Source organism: Eptesicus fuscus, chromosome 19 (assembly GCF_027574615.1).
Source record: "Eptesicus fuscus isolate TK198812 chromosome 19, DD_ASM_mEF_20220401, whole genome shotgun sequence".
NCBI classification, from domain to species: Eukaryota; Metazoa; Chordata; class Mammalia; order Chiroptera; family Vespertilionidae; genus Eptesicus; species Eptesicus fuscus.
Window position 1 is genome coordinate 40,948,133 of NC_072491.1, and position 24,320 is coordinate 40,972,452.

Consider the following 24,320-nt stretch of genomic DNA (forward strand, 5'->3'; position numbering starts at 1 on the left):
TGGCAACTGCCACCCATGAGCGTCCCGCCCGCCCCTGGCCGTCCATTCCTTCTCAGCATGAGCTCCTCTTTCTCAGCCTCTACCTGCAATGTTGGTGCTTCCCAAGGTTTTGTGAAGAGGCATCTAGTTCCTTCCCCCTGCACTCAGAGGACCAGGAAGGACCAGTGGCCAAATACCTTTCAGGAAAATGACTACCCATGTAGAAGATTTAGGGGGAGGCTGAAGAGGAAACACAAGATTTCAACTGCTCATTTAAAGACTTCCCTGCAGGGAACACTGAGTCTTTCTCCACGGCCTCCCATTTCCTCATTCTTCTCTAGTGCAGTGTGGCTTCCTCACCCACTTTACTTTTGAATCCAAATTTCAGATTCTTTCTATTGTCTGCCTCCTCCTACCCACTTAAATAACCAGGTCTCCTCCCTTCTTCGGGCTCCCTTGAAAACTTAGGAGTAAAGTTTGAAAGAAAATTAGAACAAGATGGCCTCCATCTCTGCCTACCTCAGTTGAAAGAACCAGAACTGTCCTTACAGTTGAAACCCACTTGGGTCTCTGGTTCTACAGAAATCGGTGAGGATGGATGGCCACTGTGTGGCCTAGAGTTCTCAGCATTCATGCTGAAGTAAAGCAGGCTTTGAACAAGACACTCATTTTGAAAGTGTTTATTTTTCTCCTAGGTAGTTTTATGACTCATTCAGAATAGCTTTGTGGTTCATCAGACCCTTGAAACTAAAGACTAAAAGGATTAAACAAAAGCAAACAAACCAGCACAGCCGTCACAAACCTGAGACCCATCTGTGACATTTGGGAGGCTATTACTCCGTTACTTAAGCTTCATTGTTTACACCGAAAGTAAGAACTAGCACGTGACTATAATGAGCCTTGCCCCCTGGGAAGTGGTTGAGGCAGATACCTATTGGGTTGTCTTCCAAAACAGCAATTCTCCGGCGACTATTCTGCCTTACTCCATGGGGATAGAACTGGGGCCACCATATATGTACAAGGTGGCCAGCAGTGGACACCTAGTCCAAGTGGCCTATCAGGGATTCCTTTCTATGACTTTGGGGATGAAAGCAAATCAGAGATTCAGCCTGGCGGCATGGCTCAGTGGTTGAGCACGGACCTATGAACCAGGAGGTCAAAGGTCAGGGCACATGCCCAGGTTGGGGGCTGGATCCCCAGTAGGGGGCATGCAGGAGGCAGTCAATCAATGAGTCTCTCTTATCATTGATGTTTCTCTCTCTCTCTCTCCCTCTCCCTTCCTCTCTGAAATCAATAAAAACATTAACAAACAAACAATAAACAACAACAGAGATTCCGAGTTTCTCCAGGTGGCAGCAAACTTGCGAAGCAGGAGCTGGTGTGGAGAGAAATGATTCACATGCTCAGAAGCAGGAGGGAGTGGAGAGTAAGGCAGAAAGAGACTTTCCTGGTTTCCCCACAGCCTTGCACTTCCTGGCCACAGTGCATTTCTGCATTTCTGCCCTTGGGTTCTGGGAAACACCCCTGTAGCTTTAGAATACATTTCCCATTGCTGGTTTGAATAGATTTTTATAACTCTCAAAAGAATCTTAATTGATACAGGTGGTATTTTTCCTTGCAGATATTTAAGAAACTTGCATACTAGAGACAAAATTTGAATACAGGCATACCACTAATAATAGAGGTATTAATGGTAATAGTACAAATTTGGAGCTGTAATGCTCTTAGGGGCCATTTTATAGATGTGGAAACTGAGGCCAGGAGGGCTAAATCTGCTTCTAAGGTCACATCTATGTCTGAACCAGGTCTCTAGACTTTGAATCCTAAACCATGACTCTTTCCTTAATACCCACTAACTTAGGTTAAAATATTGTACTTACTTTCACAACTTATACACTTTGAAAAATAACCATTTACTTCTGCATATTTTTTTATTTTCTAATCTCACCCAAGGAGACATATTCATTGATTTTTAGAGAGAGGGGAAAGTGAAGAGAGAGAGAGAGAGAGAGAGAGAGAGAGAGAGAGAGAGAGAGAGGGGAAGAAGAAGGAGGAGGAGGAGGAGGAGGAGGGGAAGGGGGAGAAAAGGGAGAGAGAGATAGAAACATAAATGATAAGAGAGAATCATTGATTGGCTGCCTCCTGCATGCCCCCTACTGGGGATCCAGCCCCCAACCTGGGAATGTGCCCTGACCTTTGACCTCCTGGTTCATAGGTTGATGCTCAACCACCGAGCCATGCTGCCGGGCTGAATCTCTGATTTGCTTTCTCTATGCACCCTGACCGGAGAATTGAACCCAAAATCTGGGCATGTGTCCCAACCAGGATTCGCACGTGAGACCTTTTGTTGTACAGGATGACACTGTAACCAACTGAGCTGCACATTCTTATCCTTACTTTTTTGGAGTGAAAAGCTGAAATTTGAAGATGTTAAATGACTTCAACAAGGCTACACGTGAGCAGAAGTAGAACTAGACGTTTGTTTCCAGACAGGTGGCTCCATCCGATCGGCCAGACTTCTCAGTCCACGCACCCAGGTCACCACTGACTACAAGGGTGTCTCCCAGAACCCACGTTTACAGCCATCTGGAAAGGTACAACAGTAACTGACCCCGTTAGATTGGCAAATTCATCATCGAAGGGGGTTTAGAGTCATTCACCTATTCGGCAAACATTTATTGAGTCCTTAGCATTTTAAGGTGGGCACTGCTCCTGGGAGATACAATGAGGAATCGATCCACTTGAACTGCCTCCTGAGTGTAGGCGAGCTTAAAGAGCTTTACCTTTGCATATTGGGGCTGGGTGTGGGGGGTTGGTCAGTGGACATCTGGGGTGTGTGGAGGTAAGATAAGATATACTACTAGGGTGGAAGTAGATGGTGGCTTCTTTTTTTTTTAATTTCTTTATTGATTAAGGTATCACATACTTGTCCTCATGCCCCCATTCCCATCCCACACCCCTCCCTACACATGCCCCCACCCCACGGTGGCTTCTTGACAGTGTCACCGGAAGACAGAATGGCGCCCAAAGCACTGTAAGATGAGGGAGGGCACAAATAGTAGCAGCAGAGAGACCAGCAGGTGAACAAGCTGCGATGCCGTGGTTCTGAGCTCAGAACGCCCCATTCTCCACGCCCATTTCCTTGTCTGTCTTCCCCTCTGGCGAGAATGTGGGTCCTTTAGGGTGACGTCGTTTCATTTGTTTGTTTATGTTCTGCATTCCCAGCATACAGCAGAGAGCTGGGGATTCAGTCAGGAGCGCTTTTAGTTCAGAGGTTAGGACATAAGACGAAGGCTTCCCCAGCGAGGTGCGTTGTAAATGGGTCGTGGCAAGGTGAGATGGAACTCGGGTGGCATCTGCCAGAAATGGGCAGTTGGGTTTGACCGAGTCTAAGGAAGTCTTTGCTTGAACCAGATCTTATCCCTCCTCATGAGGACATGCGTCTGGGGTTGTGGAAATACAGGAATGTATCCGGGGGTGGGGATTGGCATCAAATCTGCTGCCTAGGGAAGGGACGTAAGTGCAGGAATGGGAAGGTGGGGGGCGGGATAGTGGGCCTGCAGGGGTCCAGGGTCCTCTGAAATTAGATTTTTGGGGGCTTGCCATGTTTTTGATTAAGAAATGCTGCAGTCTCCCTGGGGTTAAAGGTACAACAGCAATGCCATATATCATCATGAGCGGCTATCTCTGTGTCATGTAAGCAGTGAGACTTCAAGATTTGTTTCTTCCGCAGGTTGATCTATCCCTTTGATAGATCGTTCATTTGTCCATTTAGTCAATGTATCATTTATACATGGATCAGGTACCTACATCATGATGGGGTGGGTTAGGGCAGTGGTCGGCAAACTCATTAGTCAACAGAGCCAAATATCAACAGTACAACGATTGAAATTTCTTTTGAGAGCCAAATTTTTTAAACTTAAACTTCTTCTAACACCACTTCTTCAAAAATCGACTCGCCCAGGCCGTGGTATTTTGTGGAAGAGCCACACTCAAGGGGCCAAAGAGCCGCATGTGGCTCTCGAGCTGCAGTTTGCCGACCACTGGGTTAGGGGCACTCAGGGACAAATTCACATATGGTTTTGCCATTAGGGACTGCTCAGTTCCGTGTGCACTTTCTACCATTCTTGGCCACATGATAGCAAGTGGCTTTTGGAAATTAAAAAGCACAGGACATACAGGGGGCAGGTGCAGTGATAACTCCCCTGCAGTAGAATTTAAATACACATCAATTGGTCTGGACCACATTTCCAAGGTCCTGAAAACCTCTGTATACTAATTTAAGTTTCTCGTTAATCTATGTTTATTTTATGGTGCAGGAAATTGGTCAAAACTGTCAACCCTCCCCCCCCCCCAATACACACACACACACACACACACACACACAACCCCACTGTTGAGAATGTGTGCTGGGGAGAAGGACCAGGACAATTCATTGAGGTCACCCCAGGAAAGGGGAGGGGCGTCCTTGTCACAGCCTGCCTGGCGGTGTCTCCCCACTGATCTTTGGCACGTTGTCCTGGAAAGGGAGGGTCAGAGTTCCAAAGTGCAATATTATATTTCCAATTAAAATGTAAAACACAAACCTTTTTCTTCAGACACATTGGCCTCAGCACCGGGAAGGGACTACAAAGCCCAGTGCTGATGGAGAAACGCTGAAAGCAGACACTGTAATTGATAAAGGAGATAAGTCAATCTGTGTCCTGTAAAGAATAATGAGCCCCATCTTTCATCAAAAAGATCTCCCTGTGCCGAAGAAACGCTCTTTCAATAAATCTACTTAATGGCTTCCCCTCGAGTGATATATGACATCGGCTGTGGAACAGCATCCCAGCAGGTCCCCGCGAGGGACCGCGGGCCACCCGTCATTTGCATTGCTAATTCCACCCCAGAGGCCAGGGGTCCTGGATGGGAAGGCCTTCCTGGGATGGAATCTGGACTAAAGATCCTGCCCCTAAACTGGAGATCCTTTGCAAATTGACATTCCCTGCCCCCCACCCCCCACCTCGCGTGTTCAGGGATCCATCAGCTCTAGGAACGACTCCTGTCACATAGCTCAAGAGTTAAATGCTTCGGATACTTGGGTTTTGAGAGCTGACCGGCGGCTGTTCCCTGCTCTCATGGCTCTCCCACAGCCCTGTTCGGGCCGCGTGGGTGTTTGGACTGTGGGCTGTGGGAGGTGGTCTGTGTTTATTGCCTTTGGTAAACAGAAGGCCCCCTTTAATGAGCCCACCTGAAATGTGCCATCTACAGGCCTACCCTCTTCCCCCCACCCCGCCCCCCAACCCTGAGGGCCCAGCAGAAGGGCCTGTCCCCCAAGGGAATGAGTGAGGGCTCCCCTGCGCCCCGTGCAAGGCAGCAGGACTTCCTGCTCCACCTGGCTTACCTCTGCGAACCCCAACTTTATAAACGTGCAGTGATTTTTTCCACAAGGCCCCAGCTTTATGTAACCCAACCTATTTCCTCCACGGGGCACCAGCCCTCCCCAAACTGGCGGACTTCCCCACCTGGGAATCATTAAAAACAACCCGAGTGATTTCCTTATGTTGCTGTTTGTTTATCCTCCTGTCGCGCGTGAGTCAGCCAGATCATGATTCGCGGTGGTTCTGCTTGTGAAATCTTACGTAATTATATTCCTATTGTCACGTTGGGCCAAGCAGTTAGATCGGAGAGTGTTTTCCCATTTCACAACACCCGCAGATCAATACGGAGAAAGCCTGAACAATGAGATGACGTGAGCGGCCGGGCGCGAGTCACCGGGAGGTGTTCTGCAGTTTCGCAGATACATGCGGCCAGCGACCGGGCGACCGGGCGTCCTCGGGGGCCCAGGCTGAGCAGGGTGCCTGGGCCGGGGGGTGGCCTTTGGCCCGGGTCTCACCGGGGTGATTCGTAAAGAAACGAGAGCCAGGGAACGAAAGAACGACAGTAACCACACTTCACACAGAAACCGACCAAATTTTTACTGCATTTGCTACACGCTGGATCCCGACATGCTGGCCCCGAGCGTGGCTGGCTACAAGCTGGCTAGACTCCGACGGCTTGTCCACAGGCTCCCCCTTCCCCGCCAGGGACAGCATCGGTGTGGGTCCTCCTCCCTGTCCCCAGTCCAGAGGCAGTTATTAAAAACACTCTTGATGCAAACAGTGAGTGGCTACAAGACACGAATGGGGGTGGGTGCGATTTCCGCCACAGGACGCGGGACCCAGAGAAATGGTGGGCGGAGGCAAGACGCCTCCTGGGTGGCTGAGAACTTTACGGAGCTCAAAACCCACAAGTGAGCGATTGTTGTGTGTTTTTTTTGTTTTGTTTTTAAATTCCTGGAGTCTATTGGAACTAGTTGATCCTAACGTGATTTCAGAGTTTTAATTAAATATCCGACCCGATTGAAACCAATGTTTGTTGGCATACATCTTTGAGTAGTGTGTGCGCCTTAAAGTTATTCACACGGATATAGGATGAAGATTACAAAGACCTGCGGAGAAAGAGAAACTGCGTGACTCTATATGAAGACAACGACCATCACATTCCACAGCACGTCATTGGGAGACTGGTGAATCGTCAAGCATTATTTAAAACGAGAGCGAAGAGAACGGAACACAAGCGCCACGAGAGAAACCACCGGAACCACGGGACCAGACCCCGTTTCCCTGTCGATCATGGGAAAGCGTCACCTCTGTGTCTAACACGGTTCATTCATTGCTATCGTGAGCCCCAGTAGCAGGATCGGATGTCTGCTGCCTCTGGACACATGAGTTACGATCTGATCTCAAGTTCCAAGGGAAATGCGCAAAGTTTTATCCCCCTCCCCGCCCCCAGTTGAATAAACAGGACTACGTATATTATCTCGTGTGTTAGAATAGCGTTGTCTTCACATAAGACTCAAAGAAGGGTATTAGTCATTCATTTCCTTGAACACAGACACCCTCATGCGTGCTGACAGGTTTATAAGGATGCGGTGGCTGCCGTGGTTCTGGGAGCTGCTAGATGACGGACTTTGATTTCTTGCAGTCCTGAGCGATGGGGCCCGGGTGTGTCTGGTTACTGTCCGCCTTCTCTCCCAGATGCTGGCCTTGTCTGGAAGATTAATACATGAACAAGAGCTGAAGGGGCAGGGTTGCACAACTTCAGACATGTTTATTAGCAGATGGCACACGGGATGCAAAGGTCACCACCAAAGTGACATTTTAAAGTGAAACAACAATATTTATGTTCAGATAGTCTCCTGATGAGATCATGTGGAAACGGTTTTGATTAAATTAGCTTATAAATGGTTGCCAATCTATAGACAACTTAAAATGCCACGTCTGTGTACCAAATGTTTTCTTCTCGCGCTCTCACCTTCTAAATATGAATGAGCAAAGGCTGGTTTGGGCGGGGGTTGGGGGGGGGGAAGGGGGAGGGAGTTGCTTCCTTAACTGTAGGATCAGCATATCTGGTTTTTATGTCCTGGGTTATCTATTTTATTTTTTTTCATCCTAGAAACGTTCTCTCCTGTGTGTGTTCTGAAACCTCACCTGCTGTGATTACTGCTCTCAGAGAGTTTGGATTCCGCTATGTAAATGTAATTGCGTTCAATTTCTTTACTATAAATTGGGTCTCTGGAGAGACCTAAAATCCAGTCTCAGACAAGAGCTGCAGTTCAATAGCATGAACAAAGCTCTGAGCTGGATTTCAGAAATACTTACTACCCCTGCATTTCTGCCTTGAAAGCCCCGGGGAGCCACACTTTCGTGGCCACGTGTGCTTGTGTTTCGTACAACAACGCGAAAGACAAATGCTGCCGAGGGGAGGGTCCCCTCTCACCTTCCTTTCCTTTTCTCTCTGTGGTGCCCACAACTTGGCAGGAATGTGTCAAACTCAGAAATTTTCACTCAGAAAGTGGTTCAGCCAGAAAATGCCCAACAGTGTGAAGTGAACACAATTTTTTGGTTCGTTTTGCCAGTCTCTAAAATACATGAATATTTCCAACAGAGGCACTAAAATGCAGGCATAATATAACCTTTTAGCAGGTTAAAACTTTCACAGTCAGACTGTAGAAATGAATATGACCATATGTGCGGTTTCTCATTTATTTACATTTAACCGTATTATGAATAATTTTGTGAGATACGGGTGTCAGTGTCTTGAGTTTTTTGCCTTATCATGTACAGCGACAAAATGATAAATGTGAGAATACGACAGAAGGTTTACTCACTTTTCAAGAGAGCTTTTGTCAATATTCATTGTCCCTTCCATTGGATCCAGTCCTTGCTCAGAAAATTGTTTCAAGGCACTTAAAGCTGCCTAGAAATGAAAACAAACACACACACTAACAAGCAGATCCATTCGCTGACTTCAATGTCATAAACAGGCAATTGTAAAGGACAGCTGACATACCATATATAGGAAAGGCTGTCACTTGCATTCGTCTAAATAAATGGTTTGCTGCATCGCTTAGCCATATTACATCTGAAAGGCGGTAACGTGTCTACTGTGAGAGCTGTATTTCTGGCGTGGGGTGCGGGAGGTGGAGAGGGCAACCTCCGCACGCCTCACGCCTCATCCCTGGTCCATAGTTCTATAAAATCACAATGTTTTATCTGCAAATGTGGAAACGCCCCTATAAGCGTAACACACTTGGATGGTGACTCTGTATAATTTCTCCTCGCTTTACTGAAACTACACATTCTCTGCCTTCGGATGTGAGAACATCAGACTTTTCCAAACCCGGATCCTCTTTCCGAAATTAGCTTCAAAGGTATTGCTCCATTTTACAGACCGTGGGCCCTAACCAAGTCACAGAATGGGAGCCGAGAGAGCAGGACGCTCGAGCAAACGGAGGGCATGGTGTGGTGGTATATCCTGAAATCCCCCTCCTCCTGGGGCCCTGGGGAGGCAGGCCCGGCCGTGGCACGGCCTCCCAAGGTGCCGATAGGCCCGCGATGCGTGGGACGCTGACGGGCGCTGACAGGCTGGCGGAGCCTCGCTGGATAGCTGGGAGGCACCAAAAATGCGATGCTGATAAGATCTACATAACTCGTTGACACTCTTGTGCATGTTCCAAACTGTTATTTCTTGGAATAAGAATTTGGTCATTCCCCTCCTCCGCACCCCCCGCCCTCCCGTTAAGCCCCACCAGAAGGGCTTTGTTGAGTCTGAGAGAGGTGTGAGCAGCCAGGGGTGCGTGACTCTGGGGCATCCTGCTGGGTCACACTTTGGTCATCTGTGTCTTCTCAACTGCCTCAGAGAAAGAGCTAACTCTTGCAATTGCCCCGACTTTTATCTGCCAGGGACCCCTTGTGGGTAGCTGACAAGTGCGTGATCCCTTTGACATTTCTTTATCGTAATATACCCTTTTGGTTTTTAAATTAATAGACTTTATTTTTTGAGAGCAGTTTTAGGTTTACAGAAAAATGGAGGAGGGAGTACAGAGGTCCCGGACACCCCTCCCCCACCCTAACACAATGTCACCTATTATTAACAGCCTGCATTGGCACAAGACGGTTGTTACAAGTGATGACACAAGAGTGATACATTATCATTAACTGAAGCCCACAGTTGACATTAGGGTTCTCTCTTTGTGCTGTATATTCTATGTGTGTGTGGTTTTTTATAAAAAAAAAAAATATATATATATATATATATATATATATATATATATATATATATATAGTATTGATTTCAGGGAGGAAGGAAGAAGGATAGAGAGATAGAAACATCAACGATGAGAGAGACTCATTAATCGGCTACCTCCTGCATGCCCCCTACTGGGGATCGAGCCCACAACCCAGGCATGTGCCCTGACTGGGAATCAAACCATGACCTCCTGGTTCATAGGTCAACGCTCAACCACCAAGCCGCACCATCTGGGCCATTCTATGGGTTTTGACAAATGCATAATGTCATGTGCCCACCATTACAGTGCCATGCAGAATGCTTTCACTACCCTGACAGTTTCCTACATGCCACCTATTCACCCCTTTTCCTTATCCCCCCAGATCCATGGCAACCACAGATTTTGTAACAGTCTCTATAGTTGCCTTTTCGAGAATGTCATACAGTTGGAATCATACAGTACATCATTTCCGATGAGCTTCTTTCCCTGAGTTATATGCATTTTAGGTTCTTTCATGTCTTTTTATGGCTGGATACCTCCTCTCTTTTTAACCACTGAGTAATATTCCATTGTGTGGACGTACCACAGCTTATCCATTCATCCATTGAGAGACATCTCGGTTGCTTCCAAGTTTTGGGTGTTAGGAATGGAGCTGCTATAAAATATCTGTGTGCGGATTTTTGTGGCATGTACGTAATCTTTTTGTCTCCCTCCTCTCCTGGTCTTTCTTTCTATTTTTAAATCACAACTCCTATATCCAACCCAATGGTGCTTTTCTTTTAGGTTAGACTATTCTTCCTGTCAAGTCTCTGCCCTGTCTCCCCAGCTCAGAGGTGCTGAGCTGAATGCCCAGGCAGGTCCGCCGCCCTGCTGGGCACCCTGGGCAGGGAGGAGCTGGGCTCAGGCCCCCCCGTTTTCACCATTATGTATCTCTTTGAACCTGGAGTCCTCGGGGATGTCGGCGCCCCACCCCACTACTCCTGACCTTGGTCCAAGCTCTTACTGCACAGCAGCTGGCAAAGGCTGTGGTGGCAGGTAGGCACTAACCTCGGCTGGGTAGGAGCAGCATGCCTATCTCATCAGGGCACTGGTATTGGTTGAGCTGTGTCCGCCCCCACGTTTGTATGTTGAAGCCCTAACCCCTAGTACCTCAAAATGAGGCGCTATCTGGAAATAGGGTCACGGCAGATGTAACCAATTAAGATGAAGTCATCCTCGGGTAGGGTGGGCCCCGCTCTAATATGACCAATGCCCCTATAAAAAAGGGAATGTGGACACAGACGCACACACGGCGAGAACACTGTGTGACGAGGAAGGCAGGGGCTGGAGTGATGTAGCAGAAACCAAGGCACGCCAAGGATATAGCCCACAGACCGCCGGAAGCAGGAGGGAGGCGGGAAAGAGATTCCCACTCTCTCAGGCTCAGAAGGAACCAACCCCCCCGACACGGTGACCTTGGACTTCTGGCCCCCAGAACTGTGAGACAATGCGTGTCTGCTGATGAAGCCACTCCGTGTGCGGTGCTTTGTGACGGCGACTCTAACAAACGAATACAGGCACATCATACTTCCTCTTTAAGGACAGCAGGGCCCCCTTCCCCTCGCTGACGTTTCATTTTATCCCTTTACTATAAGAAAGAGTTTTTCATTACAGAAAAAAAAAATCATAATATTTGTAAGACAAGCAAAATAAAGAAGTGAAAACAGTCACAATCCCACCCGCCATTCGCAGCTTGGTGTCTGCCTTCCCATCCCCCGCCCCATCCCCTCTCCATAGGGACCTACTACAGGCTGGACTGCACCTGAGCCTGTGGGGTAACCTGCCCTTTTTCAGAGAACATGAGCAGCGCTCCACAGCAACAGAAACACCCATTCCCTACCGTTGGCCCTGCAGGCCACCCCCAAGTGTTCAGCAGTTATTAGCACGACACCAAGCTTCCCAGCAGTCAAATCTCCGCGTACCATCTCAGTAATTTCCTTAGGACAAACTCCTAGAAACTGACTTTCTGCGCCAAGAGCACGCACACGTTTAAAGGCCTGGCCTCTCCGCCCTCAGCGAGGCCGAGGCCACCCCGCAGTGTGAGGGCGTCCGTTCTCCAGGTGCTTCTGGAATCCATCACCTCTCAGAACCACCGCGGGTCACTGGGTCACTGGGTCACTGGAGCAGACCGTGCCGTCATTCTGTGGCCCTGCCTTCTTTTGAATTTGTCCGTCCCGACCATTTACCTTACTGAGCGGACTTTTTTTTCATCTTTGTTGTTGACATTATTACATATGTCCCTCTTTCCCCCCATGGACCCCTTCTAGGGCCCTCCCCAGGCCGTCACCACCCTATTGTCCGTGTCCATGGGTTATGCCTATATGCATACAAGTCCTTTGGTTGATTTCTTCCTGCCCACCCACCTTCCCACACCTTTCTTGTGAGATTCCTCAGTCTGTTCCATGCTTCTATGTCTCTGGATCTGTTTTGTTCATCAGTTTATTTTGTCCATTAGATTCCACAGGTGAGTGAGATCATGTGATACTTGTCTTTCTCTGACTGGCTGATTTTGCTTAGCATGATACTCTCCAGGTCCCTCCAGGCTGTTGCAAATGGTAATAGTTCTTTCCGTAGACTTAGTTTTGAGGGATGTTTCCTTCAAAAATTAAATTCACCCTCCAAAGACTTAGATGTGGACAATTCCCCTCCCCAACAAAGGAATTTGCAGAGAGATTTGACTCTCATTTAGACCCAATTAGCTGGCCTTGGAGTTCCCTTTAAGTCCTGAAATGCGGAGGTGGCCGGGCGGCTTCCCCAGGCCACTACGCTGAGGACAGTCGTGCAGGTGCGGGCATTCTTGTGAGCTTGTCACGTGAACCTTAGCTCCGAGTCCCGCCGCGTGCACACGTGTACGGAGTGCAGAGCCAGGCCACTGGGTGCTGAGCAGGGATTGGCCTTTCCGGGGAGCACCACTCCACGGCGCGGCCCGATGGACGTAGGGCTCTTTCTGTAGTCAACAGCTTTGAGCAGCTATTTTGTTCTGACCCATTCATACGTGAATTGCTGGCAGGAATGCAGATTTTTATCCATCTCTTCCCAGATGGATTATTACGGAAGGCGACTCGGTGCCCGGAAATGGAAATGTGCGGGTGGTACTGCTGAACGAGACCCCTGGGTGCCCCAGGGCTTCTCGGTCCTGTTCTCTTCCCAATAGGGCCCAAGCGGCAACCGAAACCACATTTTTGAAGACTTGGTTCCCAGGGTTGCCTGAATACCAGGAGCCACATTTCTTGCTTCACTGAGCCCCAGACCCGGGTCACCTGCTCTCTCCCACCCAAGAAGAGATGCGCACAGGAGATAAAGGCCAGGTCTCAGGCGCGGCGCACGTTCAATGTTTCAGATCTTGCAAAACCTCCTGGATGATTTTATCAGCATGGCAGGCAGGTCCCCGGGCACCGTCAGAATGCCTGTCACCCCGCAAAGAATGTCCTTCAGGCCGGACGGGCGGCGTGCTCTTTCACGCGGTGCCATGGACGGATTTTCCGAATTCCTGCCCAGCTGCTTCCCTCCACAGGTATGCTTCGAGGTTTCCAAATAACATTCTCTTATCTATCCGGTGAGATAATGCAACCCACCGCTTATTGATAAGCCTGAGGACAATCGCTTATAACTATGAGAAGACTTCTCGTTAGTTTACAAAAGGCCGGGAAGGCCGTTTATCTTCTCTGTAAACAGCCGGTGCTGCCATTTCGTGAGCATGACGCTCCGCCACCGCCGTGAGACCCGGCGCTGGGCCTGGTGAGCTCAGATGTTAGCACAGCCCAGCCAGGTCGGCCAGCCTGCCCATCGGGAATTCAAGGTCACACAGCTAGTCAGGGGCAGAGCAGAGCTTGGAACCCAGCCCACATTCTCGATCATCACCTCACTTTATTCCATCCAAACCGAAGCCCGGCTCACAGTCACCTGCCCGATGTCAGCGCAGCTCCTTTCCCCGTCATGATTGCAAAGTCGCTCTTCCTCCACCTCCTCCACGCTCCGTCTATTAGTCACTCCCCACACAACAGCGACTGGAGCTGAGCTCATGCAATTATCTTCCTTTTCTAGAAAAGGGATTTATTATTTTGCGGGGTGACATGGTCAGTTCCCAGCCTCCAGCCTTGGTGCAGACCCTGGGTTGACCTCGGGGGCTTAGTTCAGCACTTCGGTAACACTTGCAGTTTGGGCTACAACGAAATTGCTACAGTAATTATTTTGTCACTTAGAATTACCCAAGGACATGATTCACCATTTCTTAACCTCCCGAGGGTACCCAGTGTCTGGTACGCTCCCTTGGCGAGCCTCCCCCCTCTATTGTTCCAGGAGGAGTTTTCCTCTCTCACGTCCTGGGGTTGCTGGCAGGAGGGAGACGGAGCTCCAGGGCGTGGCGGGGTGGTGGGATGCGGGGTGCACAGTGAGTGCAGGTGCTGGGTGTGCGAAGGTGAAATGGACAGTGAACGCGGGCAATGAGTGTGGCTGATTTAGAGCGAGCGAGCGAGAAGCCCTGGGTGTTTAAGTGAGGGGAGCGGGGCTGGGGCTGCCCACCAGGTGCCTCCTCTCACAGGGAGGTTCGGACAGACCCCTCCCCTTCTCCCCTTGTCACAGCGCCACCCTCACCCCCAAGTCACCCTCCACCACTTTCCCAGAAAAGACCCCTTACAGATTAAACACTTCCCTGGGGTGAGCTGGGCCACTTTCCGATGCCCACCGTAGGATTACGCGGCGACGCCTGAAACAGCCACTTCCCATTCAGCAGGAGCCAGCACCAGCCATTTCAAGGAACAATGTGCGATGGAGGGGCTATGGGAACAAACACCAACGCTGAACCGTCCACAGAAATGTCCCCCTGTACTTCCAAATCCGCCCAGAAGACGGTAAAATTAGCAAAATCCCCGAGTTCAAACGAACCGAATAAACTGTTACCTGCTAGAGGCCAGGTGCTTAAAAAATAAAGAAGAGAGACCATATTGCAAGTATGCTACCTAATATTAAAGGACACTCTGCGAGGGGAAAATCAGCTGGCCCTCCTGACTGAGGAACAAGTGACCGTCTCCCACGGGAGGGGAACAGATAACGGGGCCCTGCCCGCAGCTCCCCCTCGGGCAGGGACAGTCTGCGGGGCGGCCGGCGTGAAGGCATCTGGGAGTCGTGGGAAGGAGGTAACTGGGTTCCTTAATGAGGAACATCCTGAAGGATGCTTAAACCCACGTGTGTGACTTCCCACACACTGTGCATGCGAGAATTTCAAAGATACACTAACACAAGTACCCAGAAACTTCCATTCGGCGGTGGCCATAAACAAATAGACAGCTAATGATTTCATGTCCAAGGCCAGAAAATGTTTTCCTACCAAATCAAAACAAACTCGCTCAGCATCCACTCGTACGTTACCACAGCCTACCCACCGGAATCCTGAACTTGAGCTCTGTGACAATTTACATGTTGTGGGATTTAAACAACCAAAAAAAAAAAAAAAAAAAGGTATCTTTAAAGCAACACATGCAGCTTCATTTAAGAGGAGAAAAAGGAACGTATTTTAAAGAAATGGATATTTCCTTTTCTTTTCTTCCTTTTCAGCGCAACCTTGTGTATACGTGTGTGTGTGTGTGTGTGTGTGTGTGTGTGTGTGTGTGTGTGTTTCCCATAGGGGAGAGCGTCTGCATAGATACACAGAAATATTTTTGTCCCCCAAAACATTTTACAACTGTTTTGTGAGTAAAGCCCCACAGGTTCTAGAACAGATGTCGCCACCATTTCATGTGTCACTTGTTTGGCGCGTAGTTATAGCAATGCCAGAAACACGACGCCAACGAGATACTTTCCACGCCTGTTGGTTTGGGTTCCCAAGTGTCCCGTGTGTGTGTGTGTGTGTGTGTGTGTGTGTGTGTGTCCACAAAACGGAGGGGAGCCTTTCCAGCCGTTTCTGTAATTTCTAACTTCCCTCTTAAAAATATACTTATATTTTTAAATATAAAAAATGTTTTATTAAAAAAAGAATGACTCGTTGGTAATGGCAGGGTAGCAGGATTAAGTCATTCTTTGAGAGATGACAATGGTCTTCATTAGCAAAATGCGAATTTAAACTCATCCCCTAATGACACACAGCATTTTGGAGTCTTTGAACAAGATGTCCAATGGATCCTTTTATTTCCTGTTTTTCCATTTCACACTTTCCCCACCGATTTCATAGCCTAAATCCCAGAAACAGTCTGTTCCCATTAAAGTCAATGGTAACCACACATGTCTGAATGTGGCATTCATACTTTTTTCCTTTTTTTTTTAAGATTTTAAAATTGATTTTCAGAGAGAGAGGAAAGAAGAGGGAGGGAGAGAGAGAGACATCAATGTGAAAGTGGAACATCCATCAGCTGCCTCTTGCACGCCCCTTGGGCCTGTGCCCTGACGGGGAATGGTGAGTCAATGCTCAACCACTGAGCCACACCGGCCGGGCAAGAACAGGAATTTGACTCTAGAATGTGGGGAATTAGTACAAAATTGGGCACGTGAGCTACGGATTTGGCCCTCACCTCTATTCCTCGGTCAGGCTCTTACACTGGGTAATCCATGGAGCTGTCAGCCTTGACAATAAAAGAGTCGAATTTACCGCAGGATTAGCTGTGGGAAGAAATGTTCCCAGTGTGTTCAGAATAAATTCGAGCAGCAGCCTCCACGCTGCCCTGTCTTCCTCTAACCACAAGCCTTCTGTCTTACCAATGTCTTTCCTTTTTAAGTTCCTGTGTTGCCCTCTAATTACTTTTGATTCAACAGAAATTCCCCTTTGTAACGGCATTTACAACATGGCATTGAAGCAAGCAAGCATGCCTGCAATTGGCAAGACCATGCCCCCGGAGTGTCCATGTGCTGGTCCCCAGCATCAAAACAGGCTGCCTCACGTGGCCACAGTGACTCTGCAGATGGGACTGAGGTATGAGCGTTGAGATGGAGAGATTATGCTGGATTATCCGGGCGGGTTCAATCTAATCACACCTGAAAATCGGAGAGGCTTTCCTGGCTTTGGTCAGAAAAATGTGGCGGGGGGGGGGGGGGGGGGGGGGGCGGGGAATGGTCAAAGAAATGCAAGGTGGTTAGTTTTGAAGGCGGGGGAAGGGAAAATTAAGCCATAGAATGTCCTTGCCTCTAGGAGCTGGGAAAGGCAAGATCAATTTGATCCCAGACGCCCCTCCCCTCCAAGAACTGCTGACACCTTGCTTTTAGCCCAGGGAGACTCCTCCCGCTCTGACTTCGGACCTACAGAACTCTGAGGTGATACATTAGTGTTGTGTTATAGCAGCAAGATAAAACTAATACACTCTCCCTGTCATCTGGGCAAGGAAGGGGAAGGGGCATGGCATTTGGAGTGTGGTCAGGCCCAGATTAAAGTGCCAGCTGGACGGCAGACCAGCTGCGTGTCTTCATGCAAGTTCCTGTAACTCCCTGAGCCTCCTTCTCATCCCCTGTAAGCCGGAGACTACACCACTTACTGCAACTGGATTGTCCGAGGGGTTAATGCCTGGCTCATACCATGGTGTTTAATACATAAGGGCTTTAAATATATATGTTTATATTAAATATATATATATTATTGATTTCAGACAAGAAGGGAGAGAGAGAGGGAGATAGAAACATCAATGATGAGAGAGAATCATTGATCAGCTGCTTCTTGCACGCCCCCTACTGGGGATGGAGCCCACAGCCCAGCATGTGCCCTGACCAGGAATCGAACTGTGACCTCCTGGTTCATAGGTTGATGCTCAACCACTGAGCCAATACATGAGGGCTTTAGGTACACATCTTTCTCTGTTGCGCCCAACATTCCACTGCAGGCATCGCCAAAGCCTCTCTCCATCGAGGTTCTCTCTCCTCCTCTTACACCCCCACCTGCGGGCTCTGTGGTCACTATGCCATGGGATACACAGGGCTGGGCTGTATGTAGCCATGTGAGAGAAGGCTCTCCTGCCCCCCGGTTTACCTCCCAGGAATACAGGGGATAGTTACCGTCTCCTCGAAACCTAAGTCTTTGGGACTTTGGCTTCTGTCACCTTTGAGTTTGGCCAGTGCTTCACCTGCAGGTAGAAGAGGCCTGCTCTGGTCCTCCATTCCAGGATGTGCCACCTTGAAAGTCTTGGGCAAAGCCCCTGTTGTGGGGTCCTCCCAAGCGGGGGTTCCCAGGCACCTCCTGTGTAGACCCCACACAGACTCCACTTCTCCCCCGGGAAATGGAACTCTCATTCCATCAGTTGCTCAGGCAAAAATTCCTAGTCATCAACCTCGCTCACTTCTTTTCTCTCTCACCTCCCACGTCAAGCCATTAGTGAGTTCTGTTGTCTCTTCTTTGAAATGCATCCAGAACCTAACTGCTCACCACCTGCTCTGCGGCCAACTGAGCCCAAGTTACCGTCATTTCTCAGCAAGACTCACGCCGAAGCTTCCCAACTCAGCAACCTGTGGCTGCCCCTGCCCCTTAAAGCCTCTCCTCCGAATACATCCAGAGATGGTGTGGGAGGGGAAGGACAGGTCCCAGCCCTGCTCTAAACCCTCCACTGGCTTCTCATTGGTCTTAGAACAGAACCCCAATTTCTGACTTGGGCCCCGGAGGCCTATGTGACCCCACCCCGTCTACAGCTCCAGTCTTGCCGTCTCCCACACTCCCCCAAGCCTCTTTGCTCTTTGAAGACCCTGACTCATTCCTGTCTCAGGGGCTTTCATACGCTTTTTCCTAGAACTGGGGCTCTTGTCCGAGTTCTTCATGCGGCTGGCCCTCGCTTCATTCAGATGTCATCCCTCGCCACCCCCACTGGACTTAAACCAACTGCACCACCCACTCTTGGCCTGACATTCTCACAGCTCCTCACACTGCCTAAGTTGTAGTGCCAGTGTCTCTAACATTTTATTATATATTTATCCATTTACAAGTTTATTGTCCATGTGGCCCAACAGAATGTGAGTTCCATGAGGGCAGAGCTGTGTCTGTTTTGTTCATTGCTAAATACTCGGCACCCAGAGTAATACAGGCTCAATAAATACTTATTGATGGAATGACTAAAAAAAATTTTAATGAATGATTAAAAACAGCAACCATTTTCAAGAATATCTAGCTACCTCTGAGTTTTATTCATTCTCAGAAGTTTCCTATGGAAATTAGGGAGATCATTTTCCCCATTCATTGAAACCTAGAAGTAACCATTCATTTAATGATTAAAGACTAATTACTGAGCTGGAGAAAGTAACTGCTAAATGGTTTTTCAAATGAAGAAAGTTAAATGGCATGGTAGGTTTCCAATGGGGGTGGTTCTCATATGTTGTAAATTTAATTCATGCCAATTATAGTATTACAACTTTGAAAGCAATTTTATTGGAATCAACTTTAATTTTTTTCTAGAAAGTCTTAATATTTTCAAACTAGCAGAAATGAAAAGTCACTTCAGAATTCAAGATGTAAATTATCTTCTTTTGCTCATAACAATGGAAAGAGAAGCACATCACTAGTAATATATATCACACTTCATTTGGTAATTTTTAGAAACTCCATTGAAAGTAATTTTTTAAATCTATAGTTAACCACCTCACACACACACACACACACACACACACACACACACACACACACACCTGGTATCCTGATTTCTTAAGAACATCTTCATTAAGACAATATAATCAAAGAAAGACAATTATTTTGTTTAAATAATTATGATCACAAATGGTCCCCTTCTCATATCTTCAGCCCCAAATCAGAAATTATTTAGTATACTTTTGGGGATATGCTTTGGGTCTGCCAAATACTTTAGTAAAAATTTCTCCTAAGTTGCTTCAAGAAATGGCTCATGTTGTAAGACAGTTAACACATTCTAATGTATCCAAACACAGGGTGGTTTTTTTTTTCCCCTAATTGCTTGGCTGCAGATGAAGATGGAAATTATAAGGATTCACAGGACTGTCAGTGATGGAACCCTAATCCGTCTTAAGCTGTAACATGACAACTGGCAGTTCCCAACATGTATTATGAGACAGAGAATTCTTTTTTTGCCTGCGGGTACATTCCCTTTCAAAAGCAGATTTTCTTCTTTTTCTTTCTGATGATATCATGTTAAACTGCATTCTTACTGGTTAATCTTTTAAGGGGCAAGATAGATAGGAGAGAGAATCTGTGATAGCTTTATAAATTTGGGGCAAATTGCAACATGAGGCATTCCAATATGCAATTTCAAATCAAAACCTGAACTTGGGAAAGGGACATTAGGCCAGCCAGCAGCATTCTTTAGAAATGCCTGACATTCAATTGGATAGAATTATATATTGAAATAGATTGTAGGCATATCGCAAATGTTTTCCCTCTAGCATCTGGTGGTATCAAAGCTGAGGAGGGGGAGTGGGTGACCGTGCCAGAACTTAAAGGCTGCCTTTTGGATAAATATGTGGAAAGGATATGAATTAAGTTATCAAAAGGCCAGAAGGATTTGCTGAAAGAGGGGCAGGTGCTAAAAGCAATAAGCTTTTCAGAATTTGATAGCATGTCACTATAGTCCTTTGTGTAACTAGTATTGTTAGCCAAATAATGGTGACCAACATTTCAAAAGAGAAAAATTAATGACTGAGTACATGCACAAAAAGTAAGAAGGCAATACCCTGATCAGTAAAAGTAAGTCGTATTTATGGTATCTGAGATGCAATGTGGGATGAGGGACCTCCTCTATGAAGCCTTCCTGTATCTGGAATGGAGTAGGGACTTAGGATTTCTGTGTGTTAGCCAAGGTAAGTGAATTGCTAAACAAATACCCCAGAATCTCAATGCTCAGGGAAAGCTCAACAGCATGTTTATTCCTGGGCAGTGGTCCCTGGTCAATCAGGAACTCAGACCCTTTCCATCTTGTGACTCTGCCCTCCTCTAGGCCAGCATTATGGTCCTCTCCATTCAGCCAGTGGATGGGAAAATAAAATGGAAGATCGTGCGTGGGAGGAGTTTATGAATAAGGACTAGAAGCCTTCATACTCTATTGACATGCCTACACCCAGTGACAAGACTACACCTAACTCCATGACCGCTCCCTGCCCCCTCCCCCAAATTCCAGGTTGGGTAACCAAGTCTGGCTGTGAGCTGAGAAAAAGAGGACGCAGGTGGGGGGTGAGTCATTAGTTTCTACCACAAGTGACACCGTGTTATTGCACTCACTTGCTAAGGCATCTGCACATCTGTCTCCCCACACTAAACTGTGAGTCCCCAGAATAAAGCAGGCTGAACCTTATTTGTATTGGTAACTGTAGCGCCTACAGCATTCTCATAGTGTCTTCATGCAAGATGCCTCACAGGACAGTTCTCAGCCCTTTGCACTCTGGTGGGGGAGGGAGAGGCTGGGTTCTTAAAAGACAAAGTGTTGTTCAGTGGTTAGAGTGCTGGCCATGCACTGAAGGGTTGCAGGTGCGATCCCTGGCCCCTGTTGGGGCATGTGCAGGAGGCCCGACATCTCACATTGATGTTTCTCTCTTTCTCTCCCTCCATCCCTCCCTTCCATTCTCTTTCTCACTCTAAAAAAAAAAAAAAATTCAATGGAAAAAATGTCCTTGGGTGTGGGTTGACAAAACAAAACAAAAAAAGAACCAAATCTTCATTAAGGACAAACCAACTTCCTTATCCACTGAGAAAGAAAGAAGTCAGAAGTTATAGGGAAATAACTAGGAGTATAGGACTTTATAAAAATCTAGAACCTTATTTTTTCTGTGTCCATTTGGTTTCACTCAAAGCAGGAAGAGCCTGTGAGAATATCAGAGACAACAAAGACAGGGGTTTCTGTGGAGTCTGCACCCCACCTCCAGTCAGACTGGGGTAAGATTCACCCTAAATCCTAAGTAAGTAACTGAGGCAGAAAAAAAAAGAAAGAAACTGAGCCAGTAAACAGCCTTATTCCTTTTCTAAAAAAATTTCTTTAAAAACCTCGTTTTGTTAATGATCCTGTAAGAGAATGAAAAAACAAGTGACAGACCTCATATGTGACAGAGCACTAGTAACTAACTACAATCTAGAAAGAACTCTCAAAACTCAACAGTAAGAAGCAAATAACCCACTAGGAGGATAGGCCCAGGGCAGAAAGAGGCAGTTCACTAAAGAGGATTGGCGATGGCAAATAGACACACAAAAAGATGCTCAACATCACCTGCCTTTCAGACCGCAGTATCACCACAAACCTTTAAAACAGCGCAGATAAAGAGTGGCAACGCCACCAAATGCTGGGGACGGTTCAGAGAAGCTGGTTCTCTCCTACACTTTTGATGGGAATGTAAAATGTCCCCGCCATTCTGGGAAAGAGCTTGGCAGTTTCATAAAAAAACTACAATGTAAACTTTACAACCCAGCCGTCACACTCTCGGTCCTCTGACCCAGAGAAACAGAGAACTGATGTGCACACTCAGCCTGCTCAGAAATGTTCACAGCGGCTTTATCTGTAATCGCTAGAAACTGGAAACAACCAGAATCTCCCACAACATTAAACCAGGATACACCCACACCACGGAGCCAGGGAAGACCACTCAGCAACAGAAAGGGAGGAACGATGGGTACACACAACCTGATGGACCTCCCGGGCTTTAGGCCGAGTGGAGAGAGCCAACTGCAAAAGGTCCCTCACTGTACGATCCCGTTTATGTCACATTCTCAAAGTGACCAAAGCAAAGAGATGGGGGACAGATTACTGGCTGCCAAGGGTGAGAGATGGGAAGTGGGGGCAGGAAGAGGTGAGACTAGGAAGCCCAGGGCCTCCCCACCTTTCTGAACCTCGCTGACGTTCACTTTCAGATCCAGCTCAGACATCTTCGGGAAACCAGCCAAGGCTTTTACTTGGGCCAAGAGTCTGTTCTATGCGGACACCTAGGACTTTCTTTTTTTTTTTTTAATATATTTTTATTGATTTCAGAGAGGAAGGGAGAGGGAGAGAGAGCAGAAACATCAATGATGAGAGAGAATCATTGATTGGCTGCCTCCTGCACGCCCCCTACTGGGGATCAAGCCTGCAACCCAGGCATGTGCCCTTGACGGGAATCGAACCCGGGACCCTTCAGTCCGCAGGCTGATGCTCTATCCACTGAGCCACACCAGCTAGGGCGGCACCTAGTGCTTTCTACGTAATGCTAACATTCCCTGTTTGCCTGGCTACCCCGGTTGAGGTGGAGCGTTACGAAGCTATAGGCCGTTTCTTCTCACTTGTGTTTTTATACCAAGAACCTAGCAGAGCGGGAGCTCACCCTATGTGTGTGCACCTCCACTGAACCCCCCACAATGCACACGAGTTTAACTCGAGTTTGAGTCACTAGACAGATTCCCTGTCTCTCTCCACTCGGTATTTGTGCGAAGACTGAGAGTGGGCTGACCTTGGCTATGGGCCGTAGCTGTGAGATTCTGGAATCCCCGGCCCGGCCCAGCTCTGCCTCTCTTACTGCATCAGGAACATTGGAAATGGCATTGCTGTTGGCAAAGTAAGCGGTGCTCCAGACCAGGGGTGTGCTTAGAATGATCCGGACCACCTCCCTGACGTTACTGAAGAATAAGGCCCGGTGATCCCAGAAGCCTGACACCTCGGCCGCAGCCCTGGAGGTTTGAAGAGCTGCTGTCCTTTGTCACCCACTTCCCCCAGGACCATGGCCACCTGGAGGTCTGCACGTTGATGGATCTGTCCTGGTCTGAACCCGTTGGTGCGTCTAAGGCCAGAGACGAGTTTCCCTGAACTCACAGAACAGGCTGTATAAAAAGTTTTGCATCTGTTTATTGAAAGAACGTTCTGTGTTTGGCAGAATTGGGTCTCATAATTGCTTTTACGTTAACATGGCCCAGGATGGAATGGTTAACGAGAGAGAGCAAGGATGGGCTCCCCCCACCCCTAGTTGCCAGAGTGACCGATGCGGGCCCAAGGGCCTGCTGCTGGGCCATAATTACTGAGCCAGTCCCCGACTAATAGACTATCCACATACATCCATGTAGACACGCCTCAATACGCCCATAAAAGAAATCTACATTTCTGACATCGCCAACTGTTAACAGCCCCTCCAAGAAGGCCGCGCCGTGCTGGGTCAGGCTCTCGGCCATTCCTCCCTCTTCCTTGCTCCCACCATAGACCCATCCCCAGCCAATTCTAGTTTGGCTTACACTGGACCAGCCCAGATGCAAAGAGCCAAGCTCTTTCCAAGGCCGACCCTGGGCAAAATTCTGAAACTGTAATTCTACAACAGCGTGGTGCCAACGCCGTCCTCTCCCTCCCAGTGAGTTTTAAACGAGAGAAAGTAAGGGCTGGCAACATCACCCTGGCTTATGGAATTCAAGGGTCAGGGGTCATTTGCAGGGGAAAGTCCCATATAGCTTTTCCTTTCACATTTGCTAAGAGGAGAACACAGGTCCTAACAGGGTTGAGAAACATGGCCCTGGACCTGCGCCCACAGTTGGCTCGGGACCTGGCATCTCAGGAGGTCATGGACTCTTCTTCTGAGGTCACAGACTTGGTAAACAGCCCGTCCTGGCCTTGAACCCAGATTATCTGTTTCCCATGTTGGAGTTGGGCAGTCTGGCTGGAGGGAGGGCTACATGTATTTGTTCATCCGATACCTACGTCATGCCGAATGCCAGGCCCCGTGCCAAGTGCGGGGCTCTGGGAACACAAAGACCAAGGAGAGACAGTCGTCCCGGAGCGGCCCTGGGCGAGGGGGCAGCACAGAGACGTGCACTGTGGCACCCGCCGTGCAGGCCTGGAGGGTG

At 48.1% G+C, this 24,320-nt stretch overlaps 1 protein-coding gene across 4 annotated transcripts in view; it reads right to left on the minus strand.

Annotated features, from left to right (window-relative positions):
- Positions 1 to 5,881: 5,881 nt before the first annotated feature.
- Positions 5,882 to 24,320, minus strand: part of STAU2 (staufen double-stranded RNA binding protein 2) — a 236,053-nt gene continuing 217,614 nt past the window's right edge. For 2 of the 4 annotated variants that reach the window (XM_028158728.2, XM_054708698.1), the window contains exons 13-14: positions 8,174 to 8,262; positions 5,884 to 7,053 (exon numbers count right to left, since the gene is read on the minus strand). In XM_028158728.2, the coding sequence (XP_028014529.1) occupies positions 6,960 to 7,053; positions 8,174 to 8,262 (183 nt within the window). In that variant the 3' untranslated portion in view covers positions 5,884 to 6,959. Of the gene's footprint in view, positions 7,054 to 8,173; positions 8,263 to 24,320 lie in introns of all 4 variants that reach the window. The other 2 variants (XM_028158725.2, XM_008150332.3) reach the window with 2 other exon arrangements.